An 18,782-nucleotide genomic window follows, 5' to 3' on the forward strand; every position below is an offset into this window, starting at 1 on the left:
AAAGAAACCAAGATGGTATTCAGTAAGAAGGGATCCAATATAGGAGAAAAAGAAGAGAATCCCCAATAAGGTAATGAAGCAAAGTCCTAGGTAACAGCTGTGTAGAAGGCTGGAAGGCAACAAATCCAGACAGAAATGTTGCAGAGGATCTAGGACGGTTATTTCTAGGGAGAAAAAAGAATAGACAGATAAATTATCTTACAGGTTTGAAAGTACGAAATGTTACATTGAGAAAGATCTTACAAAAGCATTTGAAGATGTGGAGAATTTAGCCTTAGGTTAGAAGAAAACTAAGCAAATGAAAAAATGAGGTAAATTAATAACTCCAGGAAAAACGAAAAGCTCTATAAGTAAATATAGTCATAGTATTGGCTTAGCAGATAGTTTTTACACAGTCACAATTATGAAAACACCAAATATGGATTTTTTTTTAAAGTATGACATAATTATATTAGGAGAATGAGGGTGTAGAGGAAAAGGTACAAAAGAACTAAAATCTTTGACATGGAGGTTATTATGCTTAGTGAAGTAAGCCAGACAGACAGTCTCCTCAGCAAGTGGTGTTGGGAAAGCCAGACAGCCTCATGTAAATCAATGAAGTTCAAACACTCCCTCACACCATACACAAAAGTAAACTCTAAATGGCTTAAAGACTTAAATATAAGACATAATACCATAAAACTCCCTAGCAAAGAACATAGGCAAAATATTCTTTGACATAAATCATAGCAATATTTTCTTAGATCAGCCCAAAGCAAATGAAATAAAAGCAAAAATAAACAAATGGGACCTAATCAAACTTATACACTTTTGCACAGCAAAGGAAACCATAAACAAAACAAAAAGACAACCTATGCACTGGGAGAAAATATCTGCAAATGATGAGACCAATAAGGGCTTAATTTCCAAAATATACAAACAGCTCTCTCAATATCAAAAATATAAACAAGCCAATCAAACAATGGCAGAAGACCTAAATAGAAATTTCTCCAAAGAACACACAGATGGCCAATAGGCACATGAAAAGATGTTCAACATCTCTAATTGTTAGAGTAATGCAAATCAAAACTGCAATGAGGTATCACCTCACACCAGTCAGAATGGCCATCATCAAAACATCTACAAATAATAAATTCAGGAGAGAGTGTGGAGAAAAGGGAACCCTCCTACACTGTTGGTGGGACTGTAGATCAGTGCAGCCACCATGGAAAACATAAGGGTCCTAAAACAACTAAAAATAGAACTACCATATGATCCAGCAATCCCACTCCTAGGCATGTATCCAGAAACTATGAAAACTCTAATTCAAAAAGATACATGCAGACTTCCCTGGTGGCACAGGGGTTAAGAATCCGCCTGCCAATGCAGGGGACACAGGTTCGAGCCCTGGTCTGGGAAGATCCCACATGCTGCAAAGCAGCTAAGCCCACACGCCACAACTACTGAAGCCCGCACGCCTAGAGCCCGTGCTCCGCAACAAGAGAAGCCACCGCAATGAGAAGCCTGTGCACCACAATGAAGAGTAGCCCCCGCTCGCTGCAACTAGAGAAAGCCCACACACAGCAACAAAGACCCAACGCAGCCAAAAATAAATAAATAAATTTATTAAAAAAAAAAAAAGCATAAGAGGAGAAAGGCAAGTTCCTCCTAAGATGACATTGTGCCCAAAAGGCCAGAAAAAAATTTAAAAAAAGAAAAGAAAAGATACATGCACCCCAATGTTCATAGCAGCACTATTTACAATAGCCAAGACATGGAAGCAAGCTAAGTGTCCATCAACAGATGAATGGATAAAGAAGATGTGATACACACACACACACACACACACACACACACACAGGAATATTACTCAGCCATAAAAAAAGAATGAAATAATGCCATCTGCAGCAACATGGATGGACTTAGAGATTATCATATTGAATGAAGTCAGACAGAGAAAGACAAATATTATACGATATCACTTGTATGTAGAATCAAAAAATAATAATAAAAATGAACATTTTTACAAAACAGAAACAGATTCACAGACATAGAAAACAAACTTATGGTTACCCAAGGGAAAAGGGTGGGAAGGGATAAATTAGGAGTATGGGATTAACAGATACCACTATATATAAAATAGATAAACAACAAGGATTTACTGTACAGCACAGGGAACTATATTCAATATCTTATAATAACTTACAATGGAAAAGAATCTGAAAAAGAACATAATATGTATATATATCCACAACACTTTGCTATATGCCTAAAACTAACACAGTATTGTAAATCAACTATACTTCAATAAAATTTTTTTAAAAAATTTTAATAAAATAAAACTAGTGAATATAACAAAAAAGAAACAAACTCACAGATAAAGAGAACAAACCAGTGGTTACCAGTGAGGAGAGGGAATTGGGTAAGGGCAAGATAGGGATAGGGGATAAAGAGGTACAAACTACTATGTATAAAATAAATAAGCTATAAGGATATGTTGTACAGCACAGGGAATATGACCAATATTTTATAATAACTATAAATGAAGTATAATCTATAAAAATTTTGAATCACTATGTTGTACATTGGAAACTAATATAATACTGTAAATCAACTATACCTCAATATAAAAATAAAATAACTTAAGAAAGAACTAAAATCCTCATCAACCATAATAAGAATTTAACAAAAAGTCTGTCAACAAGAATTAAGATAACTTTTATGCATGCATTATCAATTAGAAATGTGGAAGTTTAAAAAAAAACAGATAGGGCTTCCCTGGTGGCACAGTGGTTAAGAATCCACCTGCCAATGCAGGGGACACAGGTTCAAGACCTCGTCCAGGAAGATCCCACATGCCGCGGAGCAACTAAGCCCGTGCACCACAACTACTGAGCCTGTGCTCTACTGCCCGCGAGCCACAACTACTGAGCCCACGTGCTACAACTACTGAAGCCTGCATGCCTAGAGCCCGTGCTCTGCAACAAGAGAAGCCACCGCACTGCAATGAAGAGTAGCCCCCGCTCGCCGCAACTAGAGAAAGGCCGTGCGCAGCAATGAAGACCCAATGCAGCCAAAAATAAAATAAATTTAAAAAAAATAAAATAAAATAAATAAAAAATTAAAAAAAATTTTTTAAAGATAAATACAAGAAGAAACAGCTAAGAGTTGAAAGTGGGGGTAGGAAATTCTGTTTTATAAATAGACCTCTTAGCACTATTTGACATTTTAAAATATACATGTATTACTTTTCAAAAAAATTTTTTTTTCAATTTTTAAATAAGTGATTTAGAGTTTTAGTTTTTCAGGAAGAAAATGTTCTCTTCTAAATTAGAACATAGTTTGTAAGACCAATATCAAAGAGCTTTCCCTGGCAATCTTCATAATTACCAGCTGAAAATCAAGGGTAATGATAACAAGAAATCCCTTATGGGCTGAATTGTGTCTCCCCCCACATTCGTATGTTTAAGTCCTAATCCCTAGTACCTCAGAATGTGATAGTATTTGGAAATAAGGCCTTTAAAGAGATGACTAAGTTAAAATGAAACAGTTGGGGTAGGTCCTGATCCAACCTGACAAGTGTGCCTTTAGGAGGAAATATGGATACACAGAGAAAGAGTAGAGGTACACATAGGAAACCATGTGAGGACAGTCAGAGAAGGCAGCCATCTGCATGCTAAGGAGAGAGGCCTCAGAAGAAACCAAACCTTGATCTCAGACTTTTAGCCTCTAGACTGTGAGAAAATAAATTTCTGTTGTCAAAGCCATTCGGTCTGCAATATTTTTGTTATGGCAGCGCTGGGAGATTAATACAATATTTTTTACTATTTCCAAATTGAAAACTCAGCATTGATATTTTAAACTCCCTGTATTTAAAACATTATTTTAAACAAAGAATTTTTCTCATTATTCCAATCGAAATAGACTTTCCTGCTTGATCTGGGACTTGGGATGGAGCTGAGCCTGACCATCCTTTAAAAACCCCCAAGGATTAGGAACCACTGCAGGTTTTTAATCACGGGAGCAATGAGATTATTATTTTTTCTAAAAGAAAAAAAAAGACGCATTGTTTGCTCCTCACTTAATATGTGCTCTTGACAATTTAACAATAAGAAGTTTAGAGTTTTAGAACTAAGGAGAACCTTACAGATCATCGGGTCCAATGGTTTTCAACAATTTAACATTTTTTTCCCCACCAAGCTAACCAAGACAATGAGTGAAGGGATCTTCTGCCCCATGAAACCCCCTGCAATTGAGAGGGGTGGAACAGGGGATGGGGTGGTTCCTCATTATTTTGAATTTTTTAAGCATTTGCTACTTTGCTTAAATATTTTAGTTAATAATACTAAATTTAAGGTTAGGTTACACAGATATTTCACAATGGAAGAAAAAGTCTTTGTTAAATAAGACTCAAAGAAAAGTGTTTAAATCAGAGTCCTAACTCAGTCCCTTTCAAGAAAGTAATTTACCACCTAAGTTCATCTTCCATTTTGTCCGGATCCTTTCTTTTTTTTTTTTCAAAAAAAAAAATTGAGATTTTACTGGTTGTTTTGAGGATCAGCACAGACATTTAAATTGTATACAATTCTTTTTTTTTTTCTTGGCTGTGTTGGATCTTTGCTGCTGTGCACGGGCTTTCTCTAGTTGCGGCGAACGGGGGCTACTCTTCGTTGCGGTGCACAGGCTTCTCACTGCGGTGGCTTCTCTTGTTGCGGAGCACAGGCTCTAGGTGTGCGGGCTCCAGTAGTTGTGGCACATGGGCTCAGCAGTTGTGGCTCACGGGCTCTAGAGCGCAGGCTAAGTAGTTGTGGTGCACGGGATTAGTTGCTCCGAGGCACATGGGATCTTCCCGGACCAGGGCTTGAACCTGTGTCCCCTGCACTGGCAGGCAGATTCTTAACCACTGTGCCACCAGGGAAGTTCCTAAATTGTATACAATTCTTAACATACGTACCAAAAATCTAAAAAGTCATGTAGTTGTGATTCTTTTCTGAACAGTTATTCCAGTGACTTTCCAGCTTAAAATTTGGAGGCAAATTTTCCTTGACAGGATATCAAGTACCAATATCTTCAAATACTGATATGCTGTTACATTGTAACACATGATTCACAATTTAATATCATATACACTACATACTCAAATTGTCAGTCGTTCACAGCACATTAACAAAGTTACGAGAAGAACTGGACTACCACAACCAAAGATGTTACAGAGTACACAAAATTCTGACCAGGAGAGCCAAGATCAAGGAGTGAGTGGTTTGCTTTAGGAAACAATTCAACCAAAAACAACATGGGAAAAGAAGTAATGTAAAATGTTTAAGACATGCACAACTGACTCCAAACTGCCATTTAGTATGCTTTGTATTATAGGATATAAAAGCTACCCCTCATCTATGGAATGTTAAGCTGACACCTAAGATAATCAAAGCCTTCCATATTCAATATCCCACTATTTTCTGGTTGTACCAAAAAATAAACAACCAGCAAATGATTTCACCTCTTAAAAAAAAAACGCATTTACACTTAAAAAATGGGATAAGGTGGGATTCCTTCCTTTTTAAAAATGTTTCTAGAGCTACTAAAACACTTGCATTTACAAAACAGTTGATAAAAATATTCCTCTGGATTGTACAAGAAGGGAGACAGGGACCACCGATAGGACCGGATGTGTGATATTAATCAGAGTTGCTTCTTTCTCTCCTGCTTCATCAGAGGCTGGGCTCTTCTCATTTTTAGTTTCTCTGTTTTCTGCAGGTAAGTCTTCTTTAGTCTCTTGGTTAGCCACTTCAGCCTGTTTTCCCTTTGCTCCCCTTTTCCCTTTTGTCTGCACTTTTTTGGCTGAAGATTTATCCTTTCCTGCTGCCTTTTTTTGGCTTCGTTTCCACTTTTGCGGGAGCCGGTTTGCTGACAACCTCGCCGATCTCCTCTCGGGCTCCTCCTTCGCTGCCCCCTCCTTGGCGGAGCTGACCTTCCTCTTGGGCATTGTGGCGGCGGGGCGGGCGTGTGCCGGGTGCCTGCGGGCCGCGGCGCGCCGAGAGCCTTCGCGAAGCTGGGCTGCCTGGCCGCTGCCGCTCTTCCCGCCGCCCGAGCTGCTGGGACCCGCCCAGATCCTTTCTTAACCTTCACAATACTCCCACAATACAAATCTTCCCAGCAAATGAGCGAATGTTCAACCGCAACATAGTCTAACCCAAAGGATTATCAGGGAATCATAAAGTAAAAGTGCCATTTTTTTAAAAACATCTTTGGAGTATAATGCTTTACAATGGTGTGTTAGTTTCTGCTGTATAACAAGTGAATCAGCTATATGTATATACATATATCCCCATATCTCCTCCCTCTTGCGTGTCCCTCCCACCCTCCCTATCCCACCCCTCTAGGTGGTCACAAAGCACCGAGCTGATCTCCCTGTGCTATGCGGTTGCTTCCCACTAGCTATCTATTTTACATTTGTTAGTGTATATATGTCCATGCCACTTTCTCACTTCGTCCCAGCTTACCCTCCCCCCTTCCCATGTCCTCAAGTCCATTCTCTGTGACTGCGTCTTTATTCCTGTCCTGCCCCTAGGTTCTTCAGAACCATTTTTTTTCTTATATTCCATATATATGTGTTAGCATACAGTATTTTTCTCTTTCTGACTTAATTCACTCTGTATGACAGACTCTAGGTCCACCCACCTCACTACAAATAACTCAATTTCGTTTCTTTTTATGGCTGAGTAATATTCCATTATATATATGTGCCACTTCTTCTTTATCCATTCATCTGTCGATGGACACTTAGGTTGCTTCCATATCCTGGCTACTGTAAATAGTGCTGCAATGAACATTGTGGTACATGACTCTTTTTGAATTATAGTTTTCTCCAGGTATATGTCCAGTAGTGGGACTGCTGGGTCATATGGTAGTTCTCTTTTTCGTTTTTTAAGGAACCTCCATACTGTTCTCCATAGTGGCTGCATCAATTTACGTTCCCACCAACAGTGCAAGAGGGTTCCCTTTTCTCCACACCTTCTCCAGCATTTACTGTTTGTAGATTTTCTGATGATGGCCATTCTGACCGGTGTGAGGTGATACCTCATTGCAGTTTTTTTTTTTTTTTTAATTTATTTATTTATTTGTTTGTTTGTTTGTTTATTTATTTTTGGCTGTGTTGGGTCTTCGTTTCGGTGCGAGGGCTTCCTCTAGTTGCAGCGTGCGGGGGCCACTCTTCATCGCGGTGCGCGGGCCTCTCACTATCGCGACCTCTCCTGTTGCGGAGCGCAGGCTCCAGATGTGCAGGCTCAGTAGTTGTGGCTCACGGGCCGAGTTGCTCCGCGGCATGTGGGATCTTCCCAGGCCAGGGCTCGAACCCGTGTCCCCTGCATTGGCAGGCGGATTCTCAACCACTGCGCCACCAGGGAAGCCCCTCATTGCAGTTTTGATTTGCATTTCTCTAATGATTAGTGACGTTGAGCATCTTTTCATGTGTTTGTTGGCAATCTGTGAAACACAAAAGACCCCGAATTGCCAAAGCAATCTTGAGAAAGAAAAACGGAGCTGGAGGAATCAGGCTCCCTGACTTCAGACTATACTACAAAGCTACAGTAATCAAGACAGTATGGTACTGGCACAAAAACAGAAATATAGATCAATGGAACAGGATAGAAAGCCCAGATATAAACCCACACACATATGGTCACCTTATCTTTGATAAAGGAGGCAAGAATATACAGTGGAGAAAAGATAGCCTCTTCAATAAGTGGTGCTGGGAAAACTGGACAGCTACATATAAAAGAATGAAATTAGAACACTCCCTAACACCATAAACAAAAATAAACTCAAAATGGATTAAAGACCTAAATGTAAAAAAAAAAATCCTAAATATAAGGCCAGACACTATAAATCTCTTAGAGGAAAACATAAGCAGAACACTCTATGACATAAATGACAGCAAGATCCTTTTTGACCCACCTCCTAGAGAAAGGGAAATAAAAACAAAAATAAACAAATGGGACCTAATGAAAAGCTTAAAAGCTTTTGCACAGCAAAGGAAACCATAAACAAGACGAAAAGACAACCCTCAGAATGGGAGAAAATGTTTGCAAACGAAGCAACTGACAAAGGATTAATCTCCAAAAAGTGCCATTTTTAAACTACTACAATGTAAAGGGAATCTCTAACTTTTCTTGTAAGTACCATTTATATAGTTCAACTAATCTCAAAACCATCCATGGCTGGCCAATAGGCACATGAAAAGATGCTCAACACTGCTAATCATCAGAGAAATACAAATCAAAACCACAATGAGATATCACATCACATCTGTCAGAATGGCTATCATCAAAAAGTCTACAAATAACAAATGTTGGCAAGGATGTGGAGAAAGGGGAACCCTTGTACACTGCTGGTGGGAATGCAAATTGGTGCAGCCACTATGGAAAATAGTATGGAGGTTCCTCAGAAAACTAAAAGTAGAACTACCATATGATCCAGCAATCCCACTCCTGGGGCATATATCTGAAGAAAACAAAAACACTAATTCGAAAAGATACATGCACCCCAATGTTCATAGCAGCACTATTTACAGTAGTCAAGACATGGAAGCAACCTAAGTGTCCATCAACAGATGAATGAATAAATAAGATGTGGTATATATATATATATATATATATATCTCCATATACACACAATGGAATATTACTCAGCCATAAAAAAGAATGACATTTTGCCATTTACAACAACATGGATGCACCTGGAGGGTATTCTGCTATGAAATAAGTCAGACAGAAAGACAAATACTGTATATCATCACTTATACATGGAATCTAAAAAATAAAACAAACTAGTGAATATAACAAAACAGAAACAGACTCACAGATATAGAGAACAAACTAGTGGTTACCAGTGGGGAGAGGGAAGTGGGGAGGGGCAAGATAGAGGTAGGGGATGAAGAGGTACAAACTGTGTATCAATATGAAATAAATAATCTACAAGGATATATTGTACAGCACAGGGAATATAGCTAACATTTTATATTAACTTTAAATGGAGTATAAATCTATAAAAATTTTGAATCACTATGTTGTATACCTGAAATGAATATAATACTGTAAATCAACTATACCTCAATTAAAAAAAAAAAAAAGAACCATTCATAGCTAAGAAATTATAGAAGCTTCCTGAAAGATGGCACGGTAACAGAACGCACTGTATATATTTCCATCAAAACATCATTAAAATATATATGAAATCAGTGAGGAAGAAAAACCTATAGTCACAGCTGAAATGAACTGTAGAAATCAAGCACATTCTAATTTCTGATAAGGTTTTCTCCAGTCTCCAGTACCGAACAGATGTGATTAAGAGGAGTCAACTTGACTGTTAAACCCAAATTCAGGAAGTATCTTCTTTCTGAGACCTAATTTATTGATACTGAGTAAGTACTCATCTCATCTGTCCCAACTACCCCCCAAAACTCCAAGCATGGCTTGGTAGGAACCTTTTCCCATTAACTGCACAACTGAAACAGAACTGGGAAATAGCAACAATACCAGTTAATATTGGCAGAATCCGTTTGGGTCTAAACTCCAATTCATCACCCAATTCATCAACTGGTTGATGAAACTCCAATTCATTGACCACTCTCCTCTTACACCATACTCTGCTTAACTTATTTTCAACCCCAATTAACTTTAAGAAACAATTAGGGCTTATCTGAAACTCTTGATGTACATTCTGTCATTAAATAAGGACCTGGAATAGGAGATTCAAAGCATTCTCTCAAATTCATTCATTTGGCCTTATGTATGGAGCATCTTCTATACGCCAGTTAACGCGGCCAGGGAAAGTACCAATGGAAAGCAGTCTGGGTCTCTGGGACCTTCCTGGCCTCTGAAGAGGACGAAAGTAACTGTAAGGTAAGAAACACCAAAACGAGTACAAAAGAATTAAACAAGCAAACAAAAAGAATAAACATTAATAATGCTCACTTGAGAAATATGTGAATGTTTTAGGAAAATTATTAACTATTTCATGGTGATAAGAAAATAAAGAAGTTATGAAATAAGAGAGTGCAAGACAAACTTTACAACAGAACAACTAAAATCATTTAGAAAGCAGTAAGTTGCAGCAGATATGTGACAGAAAATTTTATGGAGCACATACCAAAAAGTTAGGAAGAAATTAGCAAGAGTAGGAGGGAAGGTGATAGACAAGGCATAGGGAATCAAGTAAAATTCAACTCATGAGTAATAAGGAGGAGAATATCATTCCACCTATAAATAACAGACGCCCCCCCCAAAAAAATAAAGAAGGCAGAATAAACAGAATGAAATCAATCACAAGATAATCAAGGTATAGCTCAACTTTTTTCTAAAACTTGAGCATTTCATCAAATTATAAATTAATTAGAAGTATAGAGGCATAACTTCTTCACTTTTGAAACAGTGGAAGAAATCACAAAAGTGTGACAAAATATTCAAACAAAAATTAAGACAATGTCAGGGAGGGGGAAGGTGTCATGACAACAACTGTAAAGATATCATTCAAATTCTCACACATACACAGACATTCCAAACTAAGTCAGTAGGCAGAGTACATGATCAGTTTGGGTTTTTTTGTTTTTGTTTTAATATTTATTTACTTATTTGGTTGCACTGGGTCTTAGTTGTGGCAGGCAGGCTCCTTAGTTGTGGCATGCGAACTCCCAGTTGCTGCATGCATGTGGGATCTAGTTTCCTGACCAGGGATAGAACCCAGGCCCCCTGCGTTGGGAGTGCGGAGTCTTAACCACTGCACCACCAGGGAAGTCCCAACAGTTTGGTTCTTTTAATGGAATGTTAGTATAATAATTCCTTTTTCATGGCTGTGTAAACCAACAGTACATTTTAGGGCAATAAAAGGGCAATTACTGTCCTAGAATAGCATTAAGGGTGCTATTTCATTTTTTTTTTAATTTGTTGTTCCTCTACTTGTAATTTAACTTAGAATTAAGTAAATGAAAAAATGTGCATAAATATGTTTATTACAGTGTCTTATGTAAGAACAAATACTGCAATTAACCTAAATGACCAATTTCAGATAACAGTTTAATATATTGTCATTCCAACATAACAGACTCTCATAGAAAAACTACATGAAATGCTCATAAACATGAAAAGAACAAACAAAAATTGTATATGTATTCTACATTTTCCAGCTATACAAAAATATTTACATAAAAATGATAATGTGCCATAATTAAAAGTTATTCTACACTGATCTTTCTTTCAAATTTTACTTACTTTTTAATATTCTTTTCAATTAAGAAAAATTTCAAAGAGAAGGAAAAAGCAATGATAGGTATTAACAGATTCATCTTTTTCAGGAGTAGGGCTAAGCACCCAATTCCACTTCCACATGAGAAGGCAATCTGCGTGCAGAGCATGGGCTTTGCCGTCACAAAGACCTGGGCTTTGGTCCTGCATGAAGGTATTTACTAAATGTTTGACTTGAACAAGTTAAATTACTTCAACCTTCTATTCAAAATCAGAATACCACGTACTCCATAAGGGTGACATGAAGTAGGCTTTGTAAAGCACTTTCCATAGTGACCGGCACAGTTAAGTGCTCAATAAAGAAAGGATGGCTATTGCTATTTAGGGTTATTTATTTTCCATTGCTCCCAAACCTGTCCCCCATTCCTAGCTAATCAGTCCTAAATTTTCTGATTTAATCCTATATAGCCAATCTTATCTCAGCTCTTTGATTTGTCCCTTTTATCCACTTAGATCCAGGTACATAATAAGTACTAAATAAATAATAGCTGTAATTTCTATGCATCTAGTTTCCATCCCCATAAGCTTCAATCTCACTAACCTGCTCCATCCTCCTCCATCCCATCAATACCAGAGATTTCTAGCTTCCAAAGTTCAACCCATTTCCTAACTTTGGTTAATTTTCAACATAATATTGCTAGACATATATATACATAGTGCCAAGTCCTTGACAGGGATTTCACCTACTACCCAAAAACTATAGAAACACTTATTCTGTCATAGAAGAGCACAGAGGTGAAAACAGGTTCATTTGACTTAAGTTGAAATCAGATATTTTTAAATGACTACTACTTTTTAAAATATAAATCTAGTTGATTTATAATGCATAATTAAGGTATACAACTCACTAGTTAATATTCATGACATACCCACTTTGTACCCAAACATACTGACTCTAACTCTCACCAACCCTGGAAGACTAGTATTATTAGCAACACTTTACAAGTAACTGAGGCACAGGAAGATGAAATAACTTGCCCAAAGTTACACAGCTAGTGACTGACAAAGCAAAAATACAAAGCCAGATCTGTCTCAAAAACTTGTGCTTTTTCCAAAAAGGGTAAGTGAAATGTGATATTTTTTAAAAGATAATCCTCAAAAGAATATTACATAGTATAATAATACTAAATATCCTTTTAATAAAACATAAATAGTAGAAGTTGAACATATCAGCAGAACCCTTAATTTACAGTCTTGTAGTTTTGAAAAGAATAATAGACTGAATTCCCCATACTAATAAGACTTATTCTAAAAATTCATTCATATATTTAAGAAATAATTATAGAGCACCTGCACCTACTATGTGCCAGACACTGCTACTATGACCTTTTTCTTGTATAAGAAAAATAAATCCAATCTAATAAAAACCTGCTTCCTATTGATTTAAATGTTTTAAAACAAGATACCAAAGAAGACATTTTATTCATTCTATTAAACCAGTTTAAAAGTTACTCAAAAAGTACAATTGATCCTTGAACAACACGGGTTTGAACTGCAAGAGTCCATTTATACTAGGATTTTTTTCAGTAAATAAACATTCAGCCTCCCTATCCTTGTATGCAGAACCTGAGGGTATGGAAGGCCGACTGTACTATATCACTTAATATAAGGGACTTGAGCATCACAGATTTTGGTATCCTCAGGGACTCCTGGAACCAATCCCTCACAGATACTGAGGGATGACTGCATCATAAGGGAGAAATTAAGAACATAAAACTAAAAGCACATAGGGATTTCCCTGGCGGTCCAGTGGTTAGGACTCAGGGCTTTCACTGCCAGGCCCTGGGTTCAGGCCCTGGGTTCAAGCCCTGGTCAGGGAACTAAGATCCCGCAAGCTGTGCACCGCGGCCAAATAAATAAATAAATAAAAGCACATAAACTGTAATGGCAAGTGCAGTGGGTTGAAAAGTGTCCCCCTCCCCACAAACTCACGTCTACTATAACCACAGAATGGGATCTTATTTGGAAATAGGGTCTTAGGGGGTGTACTTAGTTAAGGATCTCAGGATGAAATCATCCTAGATGTAGGGTGGGCTCTATGTCTAATGACTGGTGTCCTTATAAGAAAAGGAGAGAACACAGGCACACACACACAAATGGGGCCATGTGAAGACGAGCAGAGAATGGAGTTTTGCTACCACAAGCCAAGGAACACCAGGAGCCACCAGAAGCTGGAAGAAGCAAGAAACAGATTCTCCCCTAAAGCCTTCAGAGGGAGTGTAACCCTACTAAACCCTTGATTTCGGACTTACGGCCTCCACAACTCCAAAACAATTTCTGTTGTTTTAAGCCATCCGGTTTGTGGTACTTTGTTACTGCAGCCCTAGGAAACTGATAGGTTTATGATATTCACCATTAAAATCAACAAGTTAACAAAAGTTATCTTTTTTGAAAACAGGTTTTCTAAACTGAACTACACATGTCCAAGAATTCTTTTTTTTTAATAAATTTATTTATTTATTTATTTTTGGCTGCGTTGGGTCTTCATTGCTGTGCGCAGGCTTTCTCTAGTCGCGGCGAGCGGGGGCTACTCTTCGTTGCAGTGCGTGGGCTTCTCATTTTGGTGGCTTCTCTTGTTGCAGAGTACGGGTTCTAGGCGCGTGGGCTTCAGTAGTTGTGGCTCACAGGTTCTAGAGCACAGGCTCAGTAGTTGTGGCGCACGGGCTTAGTTGCTCCGCGGCATGTGGGATCTTCCCGGACCAGGGATCGAACCCATGTCCCCTGCATTGGCAGGCGGATTCTTTTTTTTTTTTAATAAATTTATTTATTTTATTTATTTATTTTTGGCTGTGTTAGGTCTTCGTTGCTGCACGTGGGCTTTCTCTAGTTGCGGCGAGCAGGGGCTACTCTTCATTGCAGTGAGCGAGCTTCTCATTGCGGTGCACGTGTTGTGGAGCATGGGCTCTAGGCGCGTGGGCTTCAGTAGTTGCAGCACACAGGCTCAGTAGTTGTGGCTCGCAGGCTCTAGAGCACAGGCTCAGTAGTTGTGGCTCGCAGGCTCTAGAGCACAGGCTCAGTAGTTGTGGAGCATGGGCTTAGTTGCTCGGCAGGCGGATTCTTAACCACTGTGCCACCAGGGAAGTCCCATCCAAGAATTCTTAAATGGAACACAGTGATGACGGGGAACCAAGCAAATGTTTACCTTGTATGAGCATCAGTTATTCCCTATGCCCTCACACAGTGACATCCATGGGAGTTACTTCTTGCTCCCAGGCTATTATGTTCCAGCTCCTAGGGTTTTCTGCTTTTTGAAGTTGTGTCTCATCCTCCACAGCCTATCAGGAGTCAACTCACAGCCTCCTCTCCAATGTTCTAATTTCAGGATTCTAAGTTTCTATGGGCTAGAAAAAAATCATAAAACTAAAATTATTAGAATAGACTTTCTAAAGTATGCTCTACAAAACACTAGGACTGGAGACTCTCCACAGAAAAAGATTTCATAATCAAGGAGTCTGGGAAAGGATGTCTGCTCTCCCTTTTGGAAACTCATTATACATATTAACACAGTAATGGCTCTAAAGAGCCCCGCAGTAAAGAAACCTATCAAACGTTTAACCTGGTATTTCCCAGTCTTAATTGGATACAGGTTTTTCCCTCCAAAGTTTTAAAATATGTCCCAACATTGATGACTCTAAATATTTTCTCTTTCAGAGTAGGCAGTATCTCTTATTATTTTTCTCCCTTTTTCTTCCCAGCAAAATCTTACTAATTTAAGGCCATAAGATAATATGTCATGTTTTCCTTACTTGTAGGAACACAGATATCTGCCTTGAACCCAACTGCCAATATACGTCAGCATTAGAATTTCAGTACCATAATATTTTTGAAAATATAGTTACCTTATTATAGCTTAGGAAACACATTATCACATTCGATCCTCACAATAAACCTATGATGCAGGTAATATGAGGCTCTGGGAGATTAATTTGTTGAAGTAAAGCTATTAACTGATCAAGTTGGAACAGGTCTTCTAATTAGAAATATTCCAAGTCTTGCACCTCTCCGCTCTACCCCACCATCAAAGTGCAGTGGGAAGGGAAAAAAAGCCTTGGCACAATATCAAAACCTGAACTGTTTTCTCAAAACTAGGCTAAAGATCCTCCAATGACTTAACTCAGTTGCAGCCAAATTAACTGCTGCTCCGTAAGTCAATCAGTGCAGTAAATGGACTTTGTCAGGAATATGCATTACTAAGATATTTCTCCCCTTTTCCAAAGCTCAAAACGTTACTCTTCAGACTGTCACTGTTTTACAGTAATGCTAAGATGTTGCTTTTGGGTGAAATGGAAGACAGGTATTTCTGCCATGGAAGACTTGAGTCATTCACAGCAAAGGTTACCAGAACTCACAATGTCTCCCGCACAACAACAGCAGCAGATGAGTCAACTAAATATTAGCTAACAACCTGTTATCGCTTTCTAAAGGGAACTTTGTCTAACTGTTGAACAGTGTAGCAGATGCTCTTCTAATAAGATATGTAATCCTGAAGTAAAACAAGATCATACTTTGAAAGAGAGCATTTTAAATACTGATAAAGAGATGCCACAAAGATGGAAATATTGACTAAAGATATTCTAATCACCCAACCATTTCATTCTCACTCTAAAATTGAAAAAAATAAAAATCTCACTGCTAAAAGTATCAGGGAAATAACTTAATCCTAGAGAGGGATGAATTTTAAAAGCTATAGGTGGAAATGTGAGAAAGGTACCTTTTCTTAACCAAACATTTCAGGCATCCCAAAAGGCAAACCAAATACTCATGTTCCACCCAACAGCAGCTTAAGCAGTAAAACATTACAGATGCAACTGAAGCCCAGTCTGACTCCTCCCAGATTCCTTTCTCCCTTCTCTCTCCCTAGAGGTTACCACTATCTTGAATGTGGTGTTTGTCTTTCCCACAGGTATGAAGCCATAAATGATACAGTAACAATGTTTTTCATACGGTTATTTTACAAATTTAATTTTATATATTCTTTTGAATATATAATACCTGCACTACACAATTCAAAACTATAAAAAGATATACAGTGACATGTCCCCCTGCTACCTAGTTCCCCTCCCCTGAACAACTAATGTAACAGTTTCGTGTGTATCTTTAAAGAGACACTCTATACATATGCAAGTAGTTACACTTACTTTAATTTGTCCCTGCTCTTTATACACAAATGGTAGGAATACTATATACTTTGTTCTACTATCCCCTTATTTTTTCCTCTTAAAAATACACATTGGAAATTGTTCCCTGTATTATATGAAGTCTCTTGCTTTTTTTTTTTCCTAATGTCTGCAAGGTACACCACTGTATGGGTAAACCATAATTTAACTATTGTCCTACTAGAAAGGTTACTTCCAATCTTTTGTATTTACAAACAATATGGCAATGAATAACTCATTATTTCATACACCTATAGGATAAATTCCTAGAAGCTGAATTGCTGGGTCAACTTTAATAAATACTGTCATACTCTATAGAGGTGGTACCAATTTGTACTCCTACCAGTAATGCATGAGTGTTTTTGCATGTTTTTAAATTTTATATGAATAACGTGACTGTATATATTCTTCAACTTCTTGTTTTTGTGGCCTGACCTTATATACTTGAAATTCACCCATGCTGATATATATAGCTCTAATTCACATATTGATTTTTTACTTAAAGAAGCTTTTAAGTAACTTCTTTGATTCATTCGAAGAGTCACCTATTTATCTGAGATTGCAGTTTTATATAGAAATACTCACCAAATTAATAAATCCATTGTATGTATAAACAACTCATTTGCCAAAGGCTACCCACCCTACTAAAGAGGCATCTTCTTTTGGAAAACTAACAAAAACTGTCATTTAAATTTACTGCAATAGTAACATGACTCTGTTCATCCATGCTTTTATAATTGTTCTACCTGGGAGGAAAGGGGAGTAGACACCACAAGGGAGTGGAGACTAACACCCTGACAACTGGAGTGGGGGTGGGGGGAAGTATCTTGGAAATAATAAGATAATTCAAGCATAATCCCAAACTAACCCTAGTTGTCTATTTAAAGTTTCCCCTCAAAATGTTACCATTAAATTACCAAAGGATTTTTTTTAAACCTGTAACAAGAAACAAAATAATTCATATGAATTTAAAGTCCTCTCTGCCCCCGCAATAAGTTTCCTATAAGATGGAATACCATATTGGGAATTTTTCTGCATATCTGTATCACATCCTCCATTAGACTCCTTTTCTATGTTAAATTTAGCAATGTGTATGACTAATTTTAAAACCTCTATCTAATCCAAATTGTCTCCATTGAAATATGTGGCTAATCATATAATTTATAAGAATTCTTGTCAAATTCTTGGCTACTGTAAGTTACCATCGTCACCACTACAGTGGCTATTTTTGCTTGCTCACTGGGCAGCTATGTCCCCCTTCCTCTCTTCTAAAAAAAACCATTTCTGTGTAGGTATCTACTCTGTCCCCCCATACTATTCAAGTACTTCAGAAGAAGATGTCCCCCCCACAGACACGTCCAAGAGTGGGCCATATTCCTCTAAGGGTAATACCATCTCCCCTGCTAGTGCCTACTTATAGGAACACAAGCCTAAGCCAGTTAGCACATGGTATCCCTGGCCAGAGGGACTGATTGAGCCAATGAGACTCATGAGGGCTATGCTGGGGCTTCCTTGCTCTGGACAGAGAACCACAGAAAGAGATGTTCTTGGCTAGGCTGAGTTGCATTTTCTTATTTGGGGCAGAAAGCATCCCAACTGTTTAACAACTTTAAAAAATGCACTGGTTGAAGATTTTGACCACCATCAATTAATGTATTTATGAACAAATGAACCATATCTGTAAAACCTATGATCCTTTGACTAATACTGGCCTTTCTATATTTGGAGAGATTGACTTTGACAGTGTGTGGTATTTCAAGAGAAGCACATGTGGAGGAGTGAAGGTTAAGGAATAGCAGTCGCTGGAGGGATTCAAGGCACAGCCACATCACAGATCAAACCCAGGAAATGAGAAATATCCTCTTGCTTTCCTATCTGCCAGGCCAAAAGCCACCTAGCCAATAAGAAAGTGAGACCTGACTCTGCTCAGGTCTATATTAGGAAAACAATGAGTATCCTCATCCAAACAGAACTCTGGGAGGGGTGAAGGCATCAAAACTGTCATTACTATTTGGGTGGCATTAATGAGTATTTCTTACAAATACTTATAAACTGAAAGTTTGTAATCGCTAACAAGTAAAGAGACAACATCGCCAAAAATAAATAACTTCAAAAGCACAGAAACATCTTACTGGCCTAATACAGACCCACCCTAATGGCTGTTATTACCCTATTCTGGCATTTGCTTCTTACTTTCTTACATTGTTGGCCTTGCTGATTTTCTTAAGAAGGTTTAGGCAGTTGCTTCCCTGTGGGCTATACAGCAATTTTCCAGTTCTATGACTCAGAAAGAGCAAGAGAAGGAAGGGCTCTCCTCTTCCATCCCTAGATAAAATCAGAAAATGTT

General features: G+C 38.1%; 2 protein-coding genes across 3 annotated transcripts in view; both read right to left on the reverse strand.

Moving 5' to 3' along the window:
- Positions 1-18,782, reverse strand: part of PRKAA1 (protein kinase AMP-activated catalytic subunit alpha 1) — a 44,585-nt gene that overhangs the window by 24,494 nt on the left and 1,309 nt on the right. The window contains exon 2 of one of the 2 annotated variants that reach the window (XM_061189213.1): positions 18,637-18,760. The exons of the other annotated variant lie outside the window; for it this stretch is intronic. The gene's annotated coding sequence lies outside the window, so the exon portion shown is untranslated. The remainder of the gene's footprint in view (positions 1-18,636; positions 18,761-18,782) is intronic. 2 annotated transcript variants of the gene reach the window in all.
- On the reverse strand, positions 5,576-5,965 carry LOC133090783 (non-histone chromosomal protein HMG-14-like). Its single transcript, XM_061189219.1, has one exon. It carries the CDS (start codon positions 5,963-5,965, stop codon positions 5,576-5,578), a length of 390 nt encoding a protein of 129 aa, XP_061045202.1.

This window comes from Eubalaena glacialis, chromosome 4 (genome assembly GCF_028564815.1).
Source record: "Eubalaena glacialis isolate mEubGla1 chromosome 4, mEubGla1.1.hap2.+ XY, whole genome shotgun sequence".
In the NCBI taxonomy this organism is placed as follows: Eukaryota; Metazoa; Chordata; class Mammalia; order Artiodactyla; family Balaenidae; genus Eubalaena; species Eubalaena glacialis.

Coding starts and splice junctions, on each gene's coding strand:
- LOC133090783 (XM_061189219.1), bottom strand. CDS start 5,965: ATGCCCAAGAGGAAGGTCAGCTCCGCCAAGGAGGGGGCAGCGAAGGAG.